Below are 16,972 nucleotides of genomic sequence, written 5' to 3' on the forward strand. Positions count from 1 at the left end.
AATAAACGTTATCCTGCTATTACAAAAAAAAAAAATATATGTCTTTGCTTAATTCTAATTTTTTAAATTTTCCCTCTCCGAATCGAGTTAACCGGTTGGTTAAGCAAACCGGTTACACTTAGTGTGACCGTAAAGCACTTTACAGACGATGTCAAATAGTGCATGGGTGGCAACTCTTAAGGCAGCAGCGGCAAATGGTGGCCAATTTTTTCCTTGGCACTACGGTCACACTGAAAAAAAGCCAAACGGAGTGAAGTCGCAACGGACAGCGCGCGCGTCCAGGCGGGCAAAAAGCAAAAAAAAAAAGAAGAAAACAAAAAGCAATGAAATAAAAACGCCGCCTAAACACACACAAGCAAAAAAAAATAAAAATTGTTATCTATACAAAAAAAATAAATATAAATACGGCAAGAATGGCCCTCCCGTCTCCCCATCTATCTCTGAGTGCGCGTGTGTGTGTGAGTGCGTTGGTGTATCTGTGCGCCGCGAGTTATGTGAGTTTGTGTGAAAATGCATTAATTACACCAACAGCGCAATAACAACTGCAACCACAACAAGATTAAAATACAAATCAAATACAATAAAAAAAAGAAACAAAAACAAAAGGCAATCACAAATGCAAATGGAAATAGAGCCAATAAATTAAAAAAAAATTTGTAATTTTTTTATTGTATTTCAAATCAATTTTTTGTGATGCCTTTTTTTCTGTCGAATTTAATTCGCAACAAAAAGCAACAAAAATTCAAATAAAAAAAACCGAAATCATCACAACAAGGAGGTACCCTCTCATCACCACACCCTTCTAGAGATCTAAATCGGTTATATATTTTGGACTCGGTATCGGTTCGAGATCGGTCCGGTTCGGGCGGTAGAAAGTCGGAGCAGAACTTTAAACGGGCGCGTCGCTACCTTTTTTGGAGGTTTTCGAAAAAATAAGCAACTAAAGTTGGAAAAAGATTCTCAAAAAATCCAGTAAAATGCGCAAATTTCGAATACAGTCCCAAGGGGGTTTATAAAAGAAATACAACAAAAAAAAACCAACAAGCTGCGAATAAGGATCCTCTATCGTTAAAGAATCAAAACCCATATCTCAATTACTCCAATCTGAAACCAAATATCTTTATACATTTTCATCGACCATTAATTTAATCGGCCGTGTTTTGGATTTCCATTCATCAAAAGCTAACAATAACTTAGGTTTTGAGCCACCTCAGTCATTGTACTTGTAATTAAGGGAATCTTGCCCCAGGTTTCTCAGCTCTGCATGTTAGTTAACTAATGGTTTACAATTACCAATTAACAGATTATGCATTGAACCAAGAACGTTCCTTGATGGCTGTCCGAATCAAAGCATTCAAAACAGTGCAGGCAAAACAAAATAATTTAATTTAAAGTCATAATGTGCGCTGCAAATATGTGTTGTAAAATATTCCAACAGTTGAAGTTCAACTGAAAATTGAGTGTCAGTCAGGCAGAGCGGTCACAAGCATCTGAACTACTATAGTACATGCTGTAGCAGAAATAATAAGAGTTACGAAAACAACGAAAACATAATGGCCACTGCAATGCAACTCTTGCATATTGTGCAAACAATAAACATTGTTAATTAATTACAATAAACATTGTTACACTGCGAGTAATTCGAAATTTATGAACAGCCGTGATCTGTATCGGCTGCCATTGGATCAAAATATTTTAATGACATCCGAAGCATTTGCATCAAAATTGTGGGAATGTTTTACATCAAATGGGTATTTAAATTTGATGAATTTGATAATAGCTTTGAAATTTTAGTTTTTAAAAACAAATAAGTACACGCTTAAGAGATTACGCTGCAAAGTGCCAAACTTATTCGAAATGCAGCCAAAATCAATTTGCGGAATCCCTTTAGGGACTCTCATAAAATTCACTTTATGAAGCTTATATAAAATGGAGCTCTTACTTGGAGCTTTTGATAACTTGTGGCAGGCATATTTTCGAGGCACTGACTATAATGCCTCATGCGAGCAACATCATTATAAATAATGACTGTGATTAAATATGATGTAATCCTTTGCCGTGGCTGCCGATTCTGTGATGATTTTTTTTTTTCATTTTTGTGAATGTTCCAAACTTAATTAAACATTAATCATAGCACCCGGCAGATACGGTGAAGGGCGACGTTAAGGCGATTTCAGGATGGTACGGACAAGTGCTTTAATTAACGGCGACTGTTCCTGGTAACTGACCATAAAGGATTTGCATTATTAATTGATCGATTTTCAGGTCAATATTCTACGATTCACAGGGGAAACTCAACACTTTTTTCGAACTGCACCTACCATACCTCTTTTTTTATGCCATATATGTATGTATGTACCTACATACATATGTGCAGTAATTTTTATTTTATTATTTTTTTATTTTGGCACAACTGTCACGTACGGCGTGGAGATGGCCGACAGAGATACTCTGGTTCATACACTTACCATTTCATCAAAGGAAATCGAGCTTGAATTGATTTTGCGCACATCCATAAGCCGTCCCAGCCTCCATGTAAGTGTACCTTGGTCCTAATGTATGTCATTTGGTCGGCAGTTATCTTCGGCCCAAATGCACAAAGGGGCGGTAATTTTCTTACATTTTCTCCTTTTTTTGCACAAAAAAAAAAAAACAAAAAGCCCCAAAATCAAGGGTGGCAATATCTGTTTGATTTTCTTTCTTGTTAGCTAAGTGAATTTTTATTTGGCCGTCCATTTAGTCAATTTCGATTAAATTTGATTGGGGGACTACATTTATTGAAAGCTCAATTCATTTTTATTAGATTTTTCGGTTAGTTTTTATTTATTGCTTTTTTGATAATATTGAGTCTTACTTATTAAAGTGTACTGATTATTTTTGCAGACCTTGTTTCAACAAGCCAGTGCAACAAGTTCTCCAATTGAGTTTCCACCTACCCCAACTTGATGTCCGCTTTTCCGTTTCAATTTCATTCCCGGCAAGGCCGAAAAAAAGTCCAAAAACGGGGACTCATTTACACATTTATGTGGGAAAATGTCAGCTCCTGAGTAATTTATGCATACTACGGTATTTAAATGCGTTTTTTTTTTCTCAGTTTGTCACTGTTACTGGGTTCACTTTCCTTTTTCATGGCGGCCATGTCCCTTTGAGTAAGAAAAATGGGCTTTAATGGGTGCCAAAAGCCAACGACAGGAAAGTGAAAAGAGGAGGCCACGAGACAATTTATGCCAGCTTGGTGAATTGTTTCGAAAATTGACAAATTATGGTCGTAAGTGCTGCGATTAGTCCTTTCTTTGCCCTTTGGCTATACTTTCTTCCTTGCCAACTGTCCCAAGGATGTCTCCGCAAAACCACAATATGCATTATACACATTTGCAGATATAGCATCCACTTCAGTGCGAGCGTTGCGTGTTATTAATAATTCAATTTAGCCGTTTCACAACAGGCGCCGGGTCAAGGGGTTGTTGGCAAGCTTCGAACACGCAATCTTGCGATACCTTTCCGCCCCAATCAGCCCCAGTCTGCCCCGTTCACCCCTTACTTCCTCCGCATTACCTTTCCCATTTAGCGTTCAGCGTTAGCAGTTACCCGTTCCATTTCCATAGCGGAGACCTCATTATATATTCATGCAAGTTAAGTGCGAAAGCTCATATAATGGAATAATAAATTGAATTTAGTCCATGGGCTTGTACAGCTGCATAAACAGATACACGTGCTACGCGCAGCGAGCCACGAGATACAAATGTATCTAAATGTACACCAAACACCGAGTGCCACTTGTCCGACCTGTTCACGCGTTATTGGCCCCTATTTTTAAAATCAACTTATCCATAATTTATATTTCCTCATAATTTTGAAGCAGTTCCCTACTCAAAACTGATATTTTTAAGTGACGGTAATATTATATTATCAGAAGTCTGCTCTTAAAACTCAATAAGAGCTTTAATAATCTGTGTACATATGTCCGATTAGACACCACATATATGCTAAACATCGAATACGATCTTCTGAATATATTGCCATCGGAATTTTTGAAAAAAAATTACCATTTCTCTCCGATAATATAAAAAATTTATTAAAAGAATAACAAAATCTAAGTTAAATTAAAATTATTGATTTTTTCTGACCATGCCGGCGATTACGAGTCAATTTACTTTTATGTGTTTGTAGTAACTTGGATTATTAGTGACTGGATCTTTGATGTTTAATGTTGATATAAATTTAACGGGGTACGGGATTGTTAGTATGACCCACAGGGGGAAGAATATACCAGACGCGACTTCTCATATTTGAATTGTCAGACTTTTTACATTTAATTAAACAAGAAGCACAGTCGTCGAACTTGTTGGATGTCTTTCTGGATTGGCAGCATTTGTCGAACTCCTTGTCCAATTTAAGGAATGCCTGATGGCTTTTTGACATAGAGTTTTGTGAATAAACGAACTTTCATTCCTTTAAAAATCCACTATTCCTATCGCCATCTCCCACTTTTAGACTCGAAGCACTCAAAACGAACAGCAGAGCTACAATAACACTACCTTTCATTTTAGCAGAATAATAAAGACTGATTAGCTTGCTTTCGCGGCGGTATGCGTGGTACTATTATAATAATTAAATAATCTCTGTCCGAATAAGAGAAACATCGAGCATGCTCTTGCGAATATTTTTTTTTACCCTTTTCTACCCTTTCCTTTCCTTAGCTAACAAGAAAGAAAATCAAACAGATATTGCCACCCTTGATTTTGGGGCTTTTTGTTTTTTTTTTTTTGTGCAAAAAAAGGAGAAAATGTAAGAAAATTACCGCCCCTTTGTGCATTTGGGCCGAAGATAACTGCCGACCAAATGACATACATTAGGACCAAGGTACACTTACATGGAGGCTGGGACGGCTTATGGATGTGCGCAAAATCAATTCAAGCTCGATTTCCTTTGATGAAATGGTAAGTGTATGAACCAGAGTATCTCTGTCGGCCATCTCCACGCCGTACGTGACAGTTGTGCCAAAATAAAAAAATAATAAAATAAAAATTACTGCACATATGTATGTAGGTACATACATACATATATGGCATAAAAAAAGAGGTATGGTAGGTGCAGTTCGAAAAAAGTGTTGAGTTTCCCCTGTGAATCGTAGAATATTGACCTGAAAATCGATCAATTAATAATGCAAATCCTTTATGGTCAGTTACCAGGAACAGTCGCCGTTAATTAAAGCACTTGTCCGTACCATCCTGAAATCGCCTTAACGTCGCCCTTCACCGTATCTGCCGGGTGCTATGATTAATGTTTAATTAAGTTTGCAACATTCACAAAAATGAAAAAAAAAATCATCACAGAATCGGCAGCCACGGCAAAGGATTACATCATATTTAATCAAAGTCATTATTTATAATGATATCGCTCGCATGAGGCATTATAGTCAGTGCCTCGAAAATATGCCTGCCACAAGTTATCAAAAGCTCCAAGTAAGAGCTCCATTTTATATAAGCTTCATAAAGTGAATTTTATGAGAGTCCCTAAAGGGATTCCGCAAATTGATTTTGGCTGCATTTCGAATAAGTTTGGCACTTTGCAGCGTAATCTCTTAAGCGTGTACTTATTTGTTTTTAAAAACTAAAATTTCAAAGCTATTATCAAATTCATCAAATTTAAATACCCATTTGATGTAAAACATTCCCACAATTTTTATGCAAATGCTTCGGATGTCATTAAAATATTTTGATCCAATGGCAGCCGATACAGATCACGGCTGTTCATAAATTTGGAATTACTCGCAGTGTAACAATGTTTATTGTAATTAATTAACAATGTTTATTGTTTGCACAATATGCAAGAGTTGCATTGCAGTGGCCATTATGTTTTCGTTGTTTTCGTAACTCTTATTATTTCTGCTACAGCATGTACTATAGTAGTTCAGATGCTTGTGGCCGCTCTGCCTGACTGACACTCAATTTTCAGTTGAACTTCAACTGTTGGAATATTTTACAACACATATTTGCAGCGCACATTATGACTTTAAATTAAATTATTTTGTTTTGCCTGCACTGTTTTGAATGCTTTGATTCGGACAGCCATCAAGGAACGTTCTTGGTTCAATGCATAATCTGTTAATTGGTAATTGTAAACCATTAGTTAACTAACATGCAGAGCTGAGAAACCTGGGGCAAGATTCCCTTAATTACAAGTACAATGACTGAGGTGGCTCAAAACCTAAGTTATTGTTAGCTTTTGATGAATGGAAATCCAAAACACGGCCGATTAAATTGAGGATAATGGTCGATGAAAATGTATAAAGATATTTGGTTTCAGATTGGAGTAATTGAGATATGGGTTTTGATTCTTTAACGATAGATTATAAAACTACTTGCTTAGAAATCAATCCAATAATCTTTTTATTGTCAGTCAAATACTGTTTTGGATATCTTTAATCAAAATTGCAAACATCTATTTTGGGCAATCGAGAAATTATGGCAGATATACACGAGCTGATTGTGACGTGTATAATTTTTTTGTACCAGGTGTATTTGCTTTTTGTAAGTATTTTTACGTTATATATGAGACTTGAAAGTCTCATATAAGTATTAACTCTCCTGGTCCTGTAAACACGTTCTACTATTTACCTCTGGTGTATGAGGAGCCTGCTGGTTCGGAATCAAATCACAGTTGGCATGAAATTCTCAGGTCTTCCAGCTGGCTCTTTTTCGAGTCCCTGTTCCGCCATCATTTGGCCCTGTTGTTGCCGTTTAATTTGGCCCTCCTAGTTCCCGTAAGAGATTCGCTTTGTCCTGTGGCCCCTAAGTGCTCCCTCTACTCCTCTTTCAGCGCTGCTAGTTGGGCTTCATTAGCTCTTTGGTGCTATTGTCTAACCTGGTGATGTTCGGATGCTTCGCTACGGCCATCTGCCAGCTGGTGATTTTTACCAGCCATGCTGCCAGCCTGCGCCTCCTCACGATTCTGTGCCTGGGTCCCATCCTGGTGATGCGCCTCCTGGTCCGCATTTGGGTAAGTTCCCGCCACTGGATGGATCACCTGAGATGTGGCCTTAGCCTCTAATTTTTGGTTTCTCTAGTTCAGTATGTGGATTGTTGTTTGAGGCGCAGAATTTCGTACTTCAGCCGTCATAATCAGTCTCCGTAGCCCGAAGTTAGTAGCTGCAATCAAAGCAATAAACCAACCAAAGCAACCGGCGCTTTCACTGGGAAACGCAGCCGAAAATCACTTTCACTCCGCAAACTGCAGGCATTTATGACAGCCCAGCAGAAAGGGGGGCTGGCCGGCGATCTCCTGGAACGTGTGTGGCACAAGGGCCAAAATTGCATAACAAAATTGTTGCTGAAAAGTTGAAAAGTTGAAGTTGAGGTCAGCAGAATGTCGAGTAGAGTCTCGAGCGGGCAGCATTGCTGCTGGTGCAAACTGTTTGCTAGCCTTTGGCACAAACTTCTTACACGCTCCCCGGCCCCGACGCCAGTCGGACTCGGATCCGGATCCGGAGCCTTTGCCGTGGCCGTTGTCGTCGTCGTAGCCGTGACTCTGAGTCCAGAGTTGAGCTGGGAGGAGAGGCCTCCGCAGAGGCTCGCCCTGAACGAAAAATATTCAATGAAAATCGGCAGTCGACAGACCCCTCTTTGTCAATAATACAAAATGGAAAAAATGAGTTGTTGCTGTTCGAGTTTGCATGGTGCAATGCAGACGTCGACGCAGCCCGGGGGTCCGGTTCCGATGCCGTCTGTCCCGACAGCCCACTACCATACCCTGAGCCCCGAACCTACAACCCTGCACCAACATCCCCAAAGCCCCAAAACCCCACACCCTCAGGCGTGCCAGCTGCCTTCGCCTCGAATTGAGAAACTGCCGCAAATGCTTTTCGATTTTTCGTTTTGCCACGGACAAGCCTTGGCTTTTCATATTGCATAATTGATTGGGGGTGCTGGGGGCGGAGTGTGTGAGTTTGGAGGTGTGGGCTGATTAAATACCAAGCAGACGGCATTGTCACTCCCCCTGGCGGCACAGGCCCACTCCGCCAGAATTTATGCACATTTTCAATATGCATTCAGATGCCATTCCCCATGCATTGATTGCCGCATTGGGCCGGAAAAGAGCATTGCCAAGTTGTGTGTTGTATTTACGTTTTCCTTGGTAATAATTAAATTTCAGGATCTTAAAAGCGATATTCGCAAAAAATGCAACAAGTAGGATTTTAGTCTTGAATCGACATAAACCAAATTATAAAAGCATTAAGAAGGAATCAGGAACTTTAAGCTGGAAACACTTTTCTTGTTAAAACACTATAACCAACAAATGAACTTAAATAAAATATGATACTTTGTATTTCTCTGGTAGCTTCCTCTGATAACTTATTCTTCTTAATCTCATACCTAGTTTCTTGCATACTAATAACCCATCCTGAAAGGATGTTCCCTAAGAAGTTTTTTTCCTTCATTGCACTTCGGGGCACCTATTCATATAGTTAGTTTACCCTCTTGGAATGATGTACTAGAGCTCGGAGAGCCCTCGACGAATCTCAAGTCGAGATATGGCCACACAGTAACCTAACGAGCCACAGGCATCTTCGGGCCCCATCCTTGTGACTATATAGTAATGAGCAACGGTACGGGTCCTCGTTTCTCTAAGCATGAGAAATTTAATTTTAAGCCACCCCACATGCACACGCACAGTGCCACATACATAATTGTGTATTCACGTAAGAGATATGGTAGCTGAAAGAAGCTCTATCAACTGGAGAGTCTTGGGGCAGGGAGCCGGGCCGAGCCGGGCCGGGGCGTGCCGGGCATGGCTTGCCTTAAATTAAGATAATGACACGTGAGGTATCGCCTCCCGGGGCTTGGAGTGCTTGGTAAATTGCGATAACATAGAAACGACCTGAATGGCGGCTCACTTTAAAACACTTAACCCTTGACGCCCAAGCCAACCACCAGCACGCCCAACCACCATCCCCCTCTACCCATCGAATCCTTAAACCAACGACCCACCCAGGCGATTGCACGCACTTTTAAAGCGCAACTTGATGGCAAACTGCCAAAGAGTTTGACTTCCTTGTTGGCGGATGGGGCCCTAAAGTAGGACATGCCAATGTGCAGGAAAGGTACACTTTGTGGCAAACTGGGAGAGAGCTACTTACTTCGGAGTACAAAAAAATGAATTAGGTAATCAATTGGCATGCCAATTTATGGCTGAAATGGTTTAAGATTGTGGCATAGCGAGTATGTACTTTTTAAATAAGGTCTTTCATAAATAAAACAAAGAGATTACTTTTGTGATTTTCTCTTCTCAGGACAATTTCCGGTATAAATCAGTAACTTTTACTGTTTGATGTTCAAATCAGCTAATCAATTGGAATAACGAAAACTAGGGATAAACCGAATACCGAACGAATAAAGCCACCGAAATGTGAAGAGAAATCATTGAAGTTTGCAAACAAAATTTGCATTTCAAATAGCCACATGAAACATAGGTTTGTCCTGGTATTTGTTACCACTTCCGTTGATGTGATTTGCGAAAGATATGCAGAGTAGTATCTGACATGTAATGTGGCCAGTTGGGAAAAGATGCGAGACGGGTCTACCAAGACCCTCGGCGAAAAGAAGAAAAAAGATTTTCTGCTTCAGACTTGGGCCCCAAGGGTGCCAACTACTTAGAGAAGCAGAAACAGAGTGGCTAAAAAACACACGCAAAGCAAACCACACATCTTTGGTCCAAAAGTTGTGAACAAACTCAAAATTCTTAGAAATCACTGAGAATAGTAGGGTGATTTCTTTGGAGAAAATTATCTGAAAAATATAGAGAAAGTCACTTTATGAATTTTAATTTCTGAAGCTTGTGGTCTTATGCTGATACTATGTTATATTTAACTTTTATATTCTGCGCGCAGGGCCAGATAAGAAGTCCGGAATGAATATCCCAGGAGATGACTGACTGGGATTGCCGCAAAGCCATACGTGTTCAGGCCATGAACTTTAAGTCATTTCGAAATCAACTTCGTAACAATATCTTTGTAAATTCTTTTAACATTTTCATTGAATTGATTTTAAAATTCTTGTATGAATGGAATAGTGCGTTTATTATCTGGCAGCGAGCCGGGATCCACACCCTTGAGTCTCCGGGAAGAGTTTCGATTTCGAAGATTCGGCCATGAAAAATTTAATCTTAATTCAATCTGAATAGTAACTAAACCAAAAATGAGAAAAAACATGAAAACAGATATGGATGCTATGCACTTAGACCTGGTTGGCTGGGACCCGGGGCTAAGGAATAAAATCGGGGAAATGGGTTTGGCTTGGCTGAATAAAACCACTGACGTATGCACTTGACTTGACTTGCACATTTGCGGTGGCAGAAAGCCTTGACAACTCAGTTGAAGCTGGAGCCAAAGCCAAAGCCAAATCCGAAGAAAAATAGTTATTGTTAGAGCAACGAAGGCTATGCCACGAGAGAGGCAGTAAGAAGCTTTATTATAGGATTTTAAGTTATTAGACCGGTGGCACGGGGTGAAAAAGGAGTGGAAAAGATTGCAAGTAGATAAGGACCAAGGATGCAACGATGAGCATTCACATGTGCGGCTTCATGTATCAGGACTTGGTCCAAGTGATGGCAGGATGGCCTACAGCCAAATTTGTCAACAAGACTTGAAAAGAAATTCAATTCATCATTCTGAGTCTTTTGTGGCTAAAGCTTGAATATTAGCATTGTATGAGATCAGATCTAAACCGAGGAATCCACTTCAAACTAAATCATTTTTGTACAAAAATTCAATTATTTATAAAATTAAAAAAAAATTGTACAAAGAGAGTAATTATAGATCTGTAGACAAGTGTGATTGGCTTAATCAATTGGCTTTTTGTAAGTTGCTTTACTTACAATAAGAAAAGATTAGAAAAACTTAACCCTAAGAACCTAAACTTTAAACCTAAGAAATAAAATCAAATCCAGTGAGAATACATAAGCTTGAATAAAAGGTTGTCCCTTTCTGAAACAGAGAGAATTTTTTATATGATTAAGATGTTTTTTGAAATAAGTTGACAATCATAAAAATAGTATGATTACATACATTGGAATTCATGCCGCAAGTCTACTGATAACAAGACTGTTGAAACAAGCTCTCAACAAGAAAATTTTACTTCCATCAGAATGTGAGGAGGATCATACGTATTTTGGAAGAGTTTAGGGATAAATGCTTCCAAGCATTCCTTAAAGTCGACAAGCAATTCAACGAGTATAATTTCAAAGATATAAAAACAAAAACCTTAATAATATATGTTATGATCCTTATGTGATCCTCAAGGATCACGTCGCCGTCGCCCATCGAAATAAAAATGATAAGCATTAAGCATTATCTGTTATTTACTTCAATAAATACTTCATTAAAGAAAACTCAGCTCGTTGTGAATTGTAATTTTTTTGTATCTTTAGAAACCTTATGTCCAAATCCAGGGTCTAACCCTGGTAATGGCTTTAATAAATCAAGTTCCAGCGGTGGCCGGAAACCGATGTGTCGAGAACTTTTCATTATCGAGAGTGATCCCCTTCCCACTAAGTATATGAGCAAGACATTTCGACCGAGTCGAAAGACGAGATGTCAAGCTGTGCTTGACTGAATCTCCTATAAAAGGAAGATTTTCCGCTGAGAGGAATAGTGTTTCATGTGCCTTCGAACAGTACGCATACCCTTACTCTTTTTTTCGAAGTGAAATATTTGGTAACTATTTTTTTTTTGAAAACATACGATACGATATTGCTTGTTTGCTTTCTTGAAATATTGAAATATTTGGTAACTATTTTTTTTTTTTGAAAACATACGATACGATATTGCTTGTTTGCTTTCTTTGCCATCACCATGGCTCGTCCCCAATTTGGCTTTGGTGGATATGGAGGATTCGGGGGACAGCAGCAGCAAGAAGAGCAATACGGTGGAGGCTTTTCCGGCTTTGGAGGAGAGTTTGGACAGCAACAACAGCAACAAGACGGCTTCGGAGGCTTTGGAGGTCGAGAGCAACAACAGCAACAAGCCGGTTTCGGAGGCTTTGGAGGGGCTTCGGTCAGGAGCAACAGCAACAGGGCTTTGGTGGATACTTTTGATAATTTCCATGTCATTAATTTGTACCATATAGTCATGTGGGAGTATAGTATCTTGATTAACAAATAAAAAATTTTAAATGAAAACATATCAATCTTTTAAAGCCCTGTTGTCCGTTAAAATTCCGCTTAATTTTTGATAGAATTAATGCGTATTTCTGCTCTGAGCCAGTTAATAATTTAGTGCGATACATTAGGCGACAATAAGGCGACATTTTGGGTGTCAGCATTTGACACTAAAACTAATTTAATGGAAAATATCCGAGGAGAAGACTTGAAATTTTCCCTTATCGCCACACGCAACTGTCGCAAATCCGCCGCGGGCTGACAACAACTAAGTATAGAATCGCACCCGGCTCATGTGGTTCATATTTTAGCCGACATATCTATTTATATGCAAATGCCACACCTCCCGGAATGTCGAGGCAGCCCCACTGTCACCTGGACTACTCATCCTCGAATGCGTGCCAAAGTCAAAGCCGAAGAATTTTCCTTTGTTGTTTCGGCATTCCTGCAATAATAAATCACGGCACCTATGCCGCCGCCGGAAGGGAGTCGGCGAGGAAAAACTAATAAATGTAAGGCCAATTAATTGACTTAACTGCTCCTGGCAAAGGCACATACCAAAGATGAGAGGCAAAGGCCCAGGCGAACGCAAGGGCATAAACATAGCCAAAATTAGGCCCACGGCAAAGGCTCCAAAGGGTCGCAATTTATGGCCGCAACATCAACTCGAACCCACTCATAATAAATCATAACATTTTACAGATAATAGAAAACCTCACACATGTCCAATGAATTGCCTCCCTTAGCTACCAAAAGATATCGGTTTGTTGGCCCGCTAGGTAGAAATTTTAATAAGCCGCAAAGAGTTTCCACTACGAGCAGTAGAGGGAATAAAAATGGTTTCGCATAATTTATGCCGCCTAGGAGGAAACTAAACATGCCATCGCAGACATGAGCACTCTTAAGCTTAAAAGAGCAGGACCAGGTTTTCCAAAAAACCAACAGGCTGGCATTTTTCTATCAAATCTGTCAATATTCAATTTTTGGTTTTTTGGGGAAAAATTTAGTTTGTAGTAGGCTGTGAGGTCGAATTCCTGCCTATATAAGGCGGAATTTGTATAGAAAGCATCAGTATATTTTTCAACCGGCTAGAAGCAAGACGCAAAATTAAAAGTATAGTCTCTGAATTATTTTTTGAAAAAAAAAAATATATAAATTACAGTGACAAGTTGTATATATAAAAATAATAAAAATCAACGACTGGTGAGTATGAAAAATAAATTCCCCCAAAAAATATTCCTTTCTTTATAAATTAATAAATTAAATTCAGTAAAGCAGGGAAAAATATTTTCTTCTAAAAAAAAATCGGTATAAATCTAAATTTAATTTAAAATTTCAGTAGTACGGATCGCGTGAGTTTACATATCTCGTCCGGTAAGCGAATTTGCAAAAGCCAATGAACGGTTCCTCCAAAAAATAATCCTTTCTATGGGATTTGATCGGTCAAAATTTATATACAGTACACTTTGAAACGTTGAGAAAGCAGTTCCTAAATTAATAGTGAAAAAAAATTGTTTATCGAGTGAAATTTTATTAATAAATAGTAAAGAGTGAAAAGTCTTGGTGCCGGTGCCAGGCATTCATCCCAGCTTTCAACTAGGAATAATTTTTGCATCTAAAAAAAAAATAGGTATAAATCTAAATTTCATTTAAATTTTCAATCGTAGTTCGGATCGGAACAAATTTAAATTTTATTTAAATTTTCAATCGTTGTTCGTATCGGTATAAATCAAAATTTTATTTAAATTTTCAATCGTAGTTCAGATCGGTATAAATCTAAATTTTATTTAAATTTTCAATTGTTATTCGGATTGGTATAAATTTAAATTTTTTTTATTTTGAATCGTAGTACGGATCGCGTGAGTTTACATATCTTGTGGGGTTAGCGAGTTGGCCAAAGCCAATGTACGGTTGCAAAGCATGTTGAGTGAAAGTGTTAGAAGCTTCCTCGGGCAACGCCCTTGGACCGGGCCGCGTGCTTGTCTAGATGTCGGATGGTATTGCCCGCCTATCTAGCCTTAAACTAATGCTGAGGACCTTACCACGCCTCCGCCTATTAATGGTATCATTTACATGCTGCAGCCACATGCAGTTACCAGCGAAGGGCGACGATAAATCATACCGCGATTTTTGTTTCCATCGGAGAAAAGTCGGTAATTAATCGGTGCTCTTAGTTTTCTTTTGCCGTCGAAATCGTAAATAAATTATACGCCCTGATTGATCAACTTTTCCCCGATGACAACCATAAAGGGGATAGCAAGCGGGGACGCTGCACTGTCATTGTGGCCGAAAATGTCGAGGCAGCCGCTCGTAAACATAAATCCAAGTGGCGCTAATTGTTTGTTGAAACTACTGCTGCAGTTGTTGCCACCGTTCAGTTACGTGTGCAGCCAGCGTCGGCGACAGGACCTGAAAGGGTCGATGTGGCAGGAAGAGGGGTTGTGTTTGCATGCAAATTTTGTTGCATCTGCAGTTGCTGCTGATGCTTTCGCTGTTGATGCTTCTGCTGCTGCTGCTGCAACGGCAAACAATTACTCAAACATTGTTGCAACTGCTGCTGATATTGTGGATGTTGTTGCTGTTGCTGCCGCTGCTGCTCGTTGTGCGTGTTAAATGGCAACTACTCTGGCTGCTAGTGATAATCACTCGACGCCCTCTGCTCCTCTCGATTTCTACTTAGTTTAAGCTGCTTCGTGTTTGGCTTTTATCTTCATTTTAGCTCTTTGTCAGCAGCTTAATCAGAAAGGTTTTCAGAGCTTTGATTTAATTGAATGTTGCTTTAGCAACCTGAAAATTAGAAAATTTAAACTTTTCGAAAATGCAACAATGCATAGCAAAGGGCTCTTAATTTGTATAAGCTCATTATAATTTTTTTTTTTTTTTTAATTGAAGTAACTGGCCTCTGTAAACATGATGCAGTTGCAAAAGCATGCAATCTCTTATTTCTAGCCCCCTCATTTTGATATTCAGCAGATAATTCCTACTATCGCACTTTTTTTTTTCAGAAAAACTTATACGGCTTTGATACGACTTTATACGGATCTTTTTTACCTTTAACGGATCATCGCTAAACTATGGACAAGAGAATCTTCGACGATTACTTGAACTCGGTGGGATCTGACGAGAGCATCCTGTCCGTGATCGAGCCCTCCACTGAAGGTATGCTGACAGGGAAGTCTTGCAAGGCCAAGAAAAAGCCTACATATGCCCGGAAACAGAAGAAGTGCTCGAAGCCTAAGAAGACGTGCAAGTCAAAACCTAATAAAACCTGCAAGCCCGGTCCTATTATGAATAATGGATACCTTAACTTCGTGCGTGCCTACCGGGAAAAACACAGTTCCATGAAGCCACAGGAACTGATTAGAAGGGCGGCCAGAGCCTTGTGCCGTTTATCCGAGGAAAAAAAAAATATATACCGGCGCATGGTGAGTTATTTACTATCCTGTAACTAATCTTCTGAAATCCCGCAGGCTTGCAAAGTTACAACTAGTGAAAGACATAAAAGACGCAAAGTGTGCAATCCTGAAAAATGCGAGAAATCTTAGGTGGCTCATCTAAGTCTTCTTCAATCAATCCCCGTCTTCTGGCCCCTGCTAATTTTGATGTGCTATTGGTGGCTCATCTAAGTCGTCTTCAATCAATCCCTGTCTTCTGCCCTCGGCTAATTTTGATCTGAAAAATTAAGGTTTAGGTTTCCAAAACAGTCTATATTATTAATAAAGCATAAATTATTTTTTCGGCCTAATAAAGTTTTTATAATGGGAGGAAAGGGTAGAAAAAAATATTCGCAAGAGCATGCTCGATGTTTCTCTTATTCGGACAGAGATTATTTAATTATTATAATAGTACCACGCATACCGCCGCGAAAGCAAGCTAATCAGTCTTTATTATTCTGCTAAAATGAAAGGTAGTGTTATTGTAGCTCTGCTGTTCGTTTTGAGTGCTTCGAGTCTAAAAGTGGGAGATGGCGATAGGAATAGTGGATTTTTAAAGGAATGAAAGTTCGTTTATTCACAAAACTCTGTCAAAAAGCCATCAGGCATTCCTTAAATTGGACAAGGAGTTCGACAAATGCTGCCAATCCAGAAAGACATCCAACAAGTTCGACGACTGTGCTTCTTGTTTAATTAAATGTAAAAAGTCTGACAATTCAAATATGAGAAGTCGCGTCTGGTATATTCTTCCCCCTGTGGATCATACTAACAATCCCGTACCCCGTTAAATTTATATCAACATTAAACATCAAAGATCCAGTCACTAATAATCCAAGTTACTACAAAATCAACAATTTTAATTTAACTTAGATTTTGTTATTCTTTTAATAAATTTTTTATATTATCGGAGAGAAATGGTAATTTTTTTTCAAAAATTCCGATGGCAATATATTCAGAAGATCGTATTCGATGTTTAGCATATATGTGGTGTCTAATCGGACATATGTACAAGATTATAAAACTCTTATTGAGTTTTAAGAGCAGACTTCTGATAATATAATATTACCGTCACTTAAAAATATCAGTTTTGAGTACAGAACTGCTTCAAAATTATGAGGAAATATAAATTATGGATAAGTTGATTTTTAAAAATAGGGGCCAATAACGCGTGAACAGGTCGGACAAGTGGCACGGTGTTGGTGTACATTTAGATACATTTGTATCTCGTGGCTCGCTGCGCGTAGCACGTGTATCTGTTTATGCAGCTGTACAAGCCCATGGACTAAATTCAATTTATTATTCCATTATATGAGCTTTCGCACTTAACTTCCATGAATATATAATGAGGTCTCCGCTATGGAAATGGAACGGGTAACTGCTAA

At 38.9% G+C, this 16,972-nt stretch overlaps 1 protein-coding gene and 1 pseudogene across 7 annotated transcripts; both read left to right on the plus strand.

Moving 5' to 3' along the window:
* The first annotated feature begins 6,203 nt into the window (after positions 1-6,203).
* LOC138927473 (uncharacterized) lies at positions 6,204-8,328 on the plus strand (annotated as a pseudogene).
* A 4,320-nt stretch (positions 8,329-12,648) lies between these two features.
* LOC122321851 (protamine-like) lies at positions 12,649-15,905 on the plus strand. Of its 7 annotated transcripts, none has more exons than XM_070282759.1 (3): positions 12,649-12,668; positions 15,162-15,581; positions 15,627-15,905. In XM_070282759.1, the coding sequence occupies exons 2-3, from the start codon at positions 15,231-15,233 to the stop codon at positions 15,699-15,701; spliced, it is 426 nt and encodes a 141-aa protein (XP_070138860.1). In that variant the 5' UTR covers positions 12,649-12,668; positions 15,162-15,230; the 3' UTR covers positions 15,702-15,905. The 7 variants fall into 7 exon arrangements, with proteins under 7 accessions (XP_070138860.1, XP_070138855.1, XP_070138856.1 ...); XM_070282754.1 differs by lacking the exon at positions 12,649-12,668 and adding an exon at positions 13,202-13,359; XM_070282755.1 differs by lacking the exon at positions 12,649-12,668 and adding an exon at positions 13,627-13,786.
* Positions 15,906-16,972: the final 1,067 nt, after the last annotated feature.

This window comes from Drosophila bipectinata, unplaced genomic scaffold (assembly GCF_030179905.1).
Source record: "Drosophila bipectinata strain 14024-0381.07 unplaced genomic scaffold, DbipHiC1v2 scaffold_273, whole genome shotgun sequence".
Lineage (NCBI taxonomy): Eukaryota > Metazoa > Arthropoda > Insecta > Diptera > Drosophilidae > Drosophila > Drosophila bipectinata.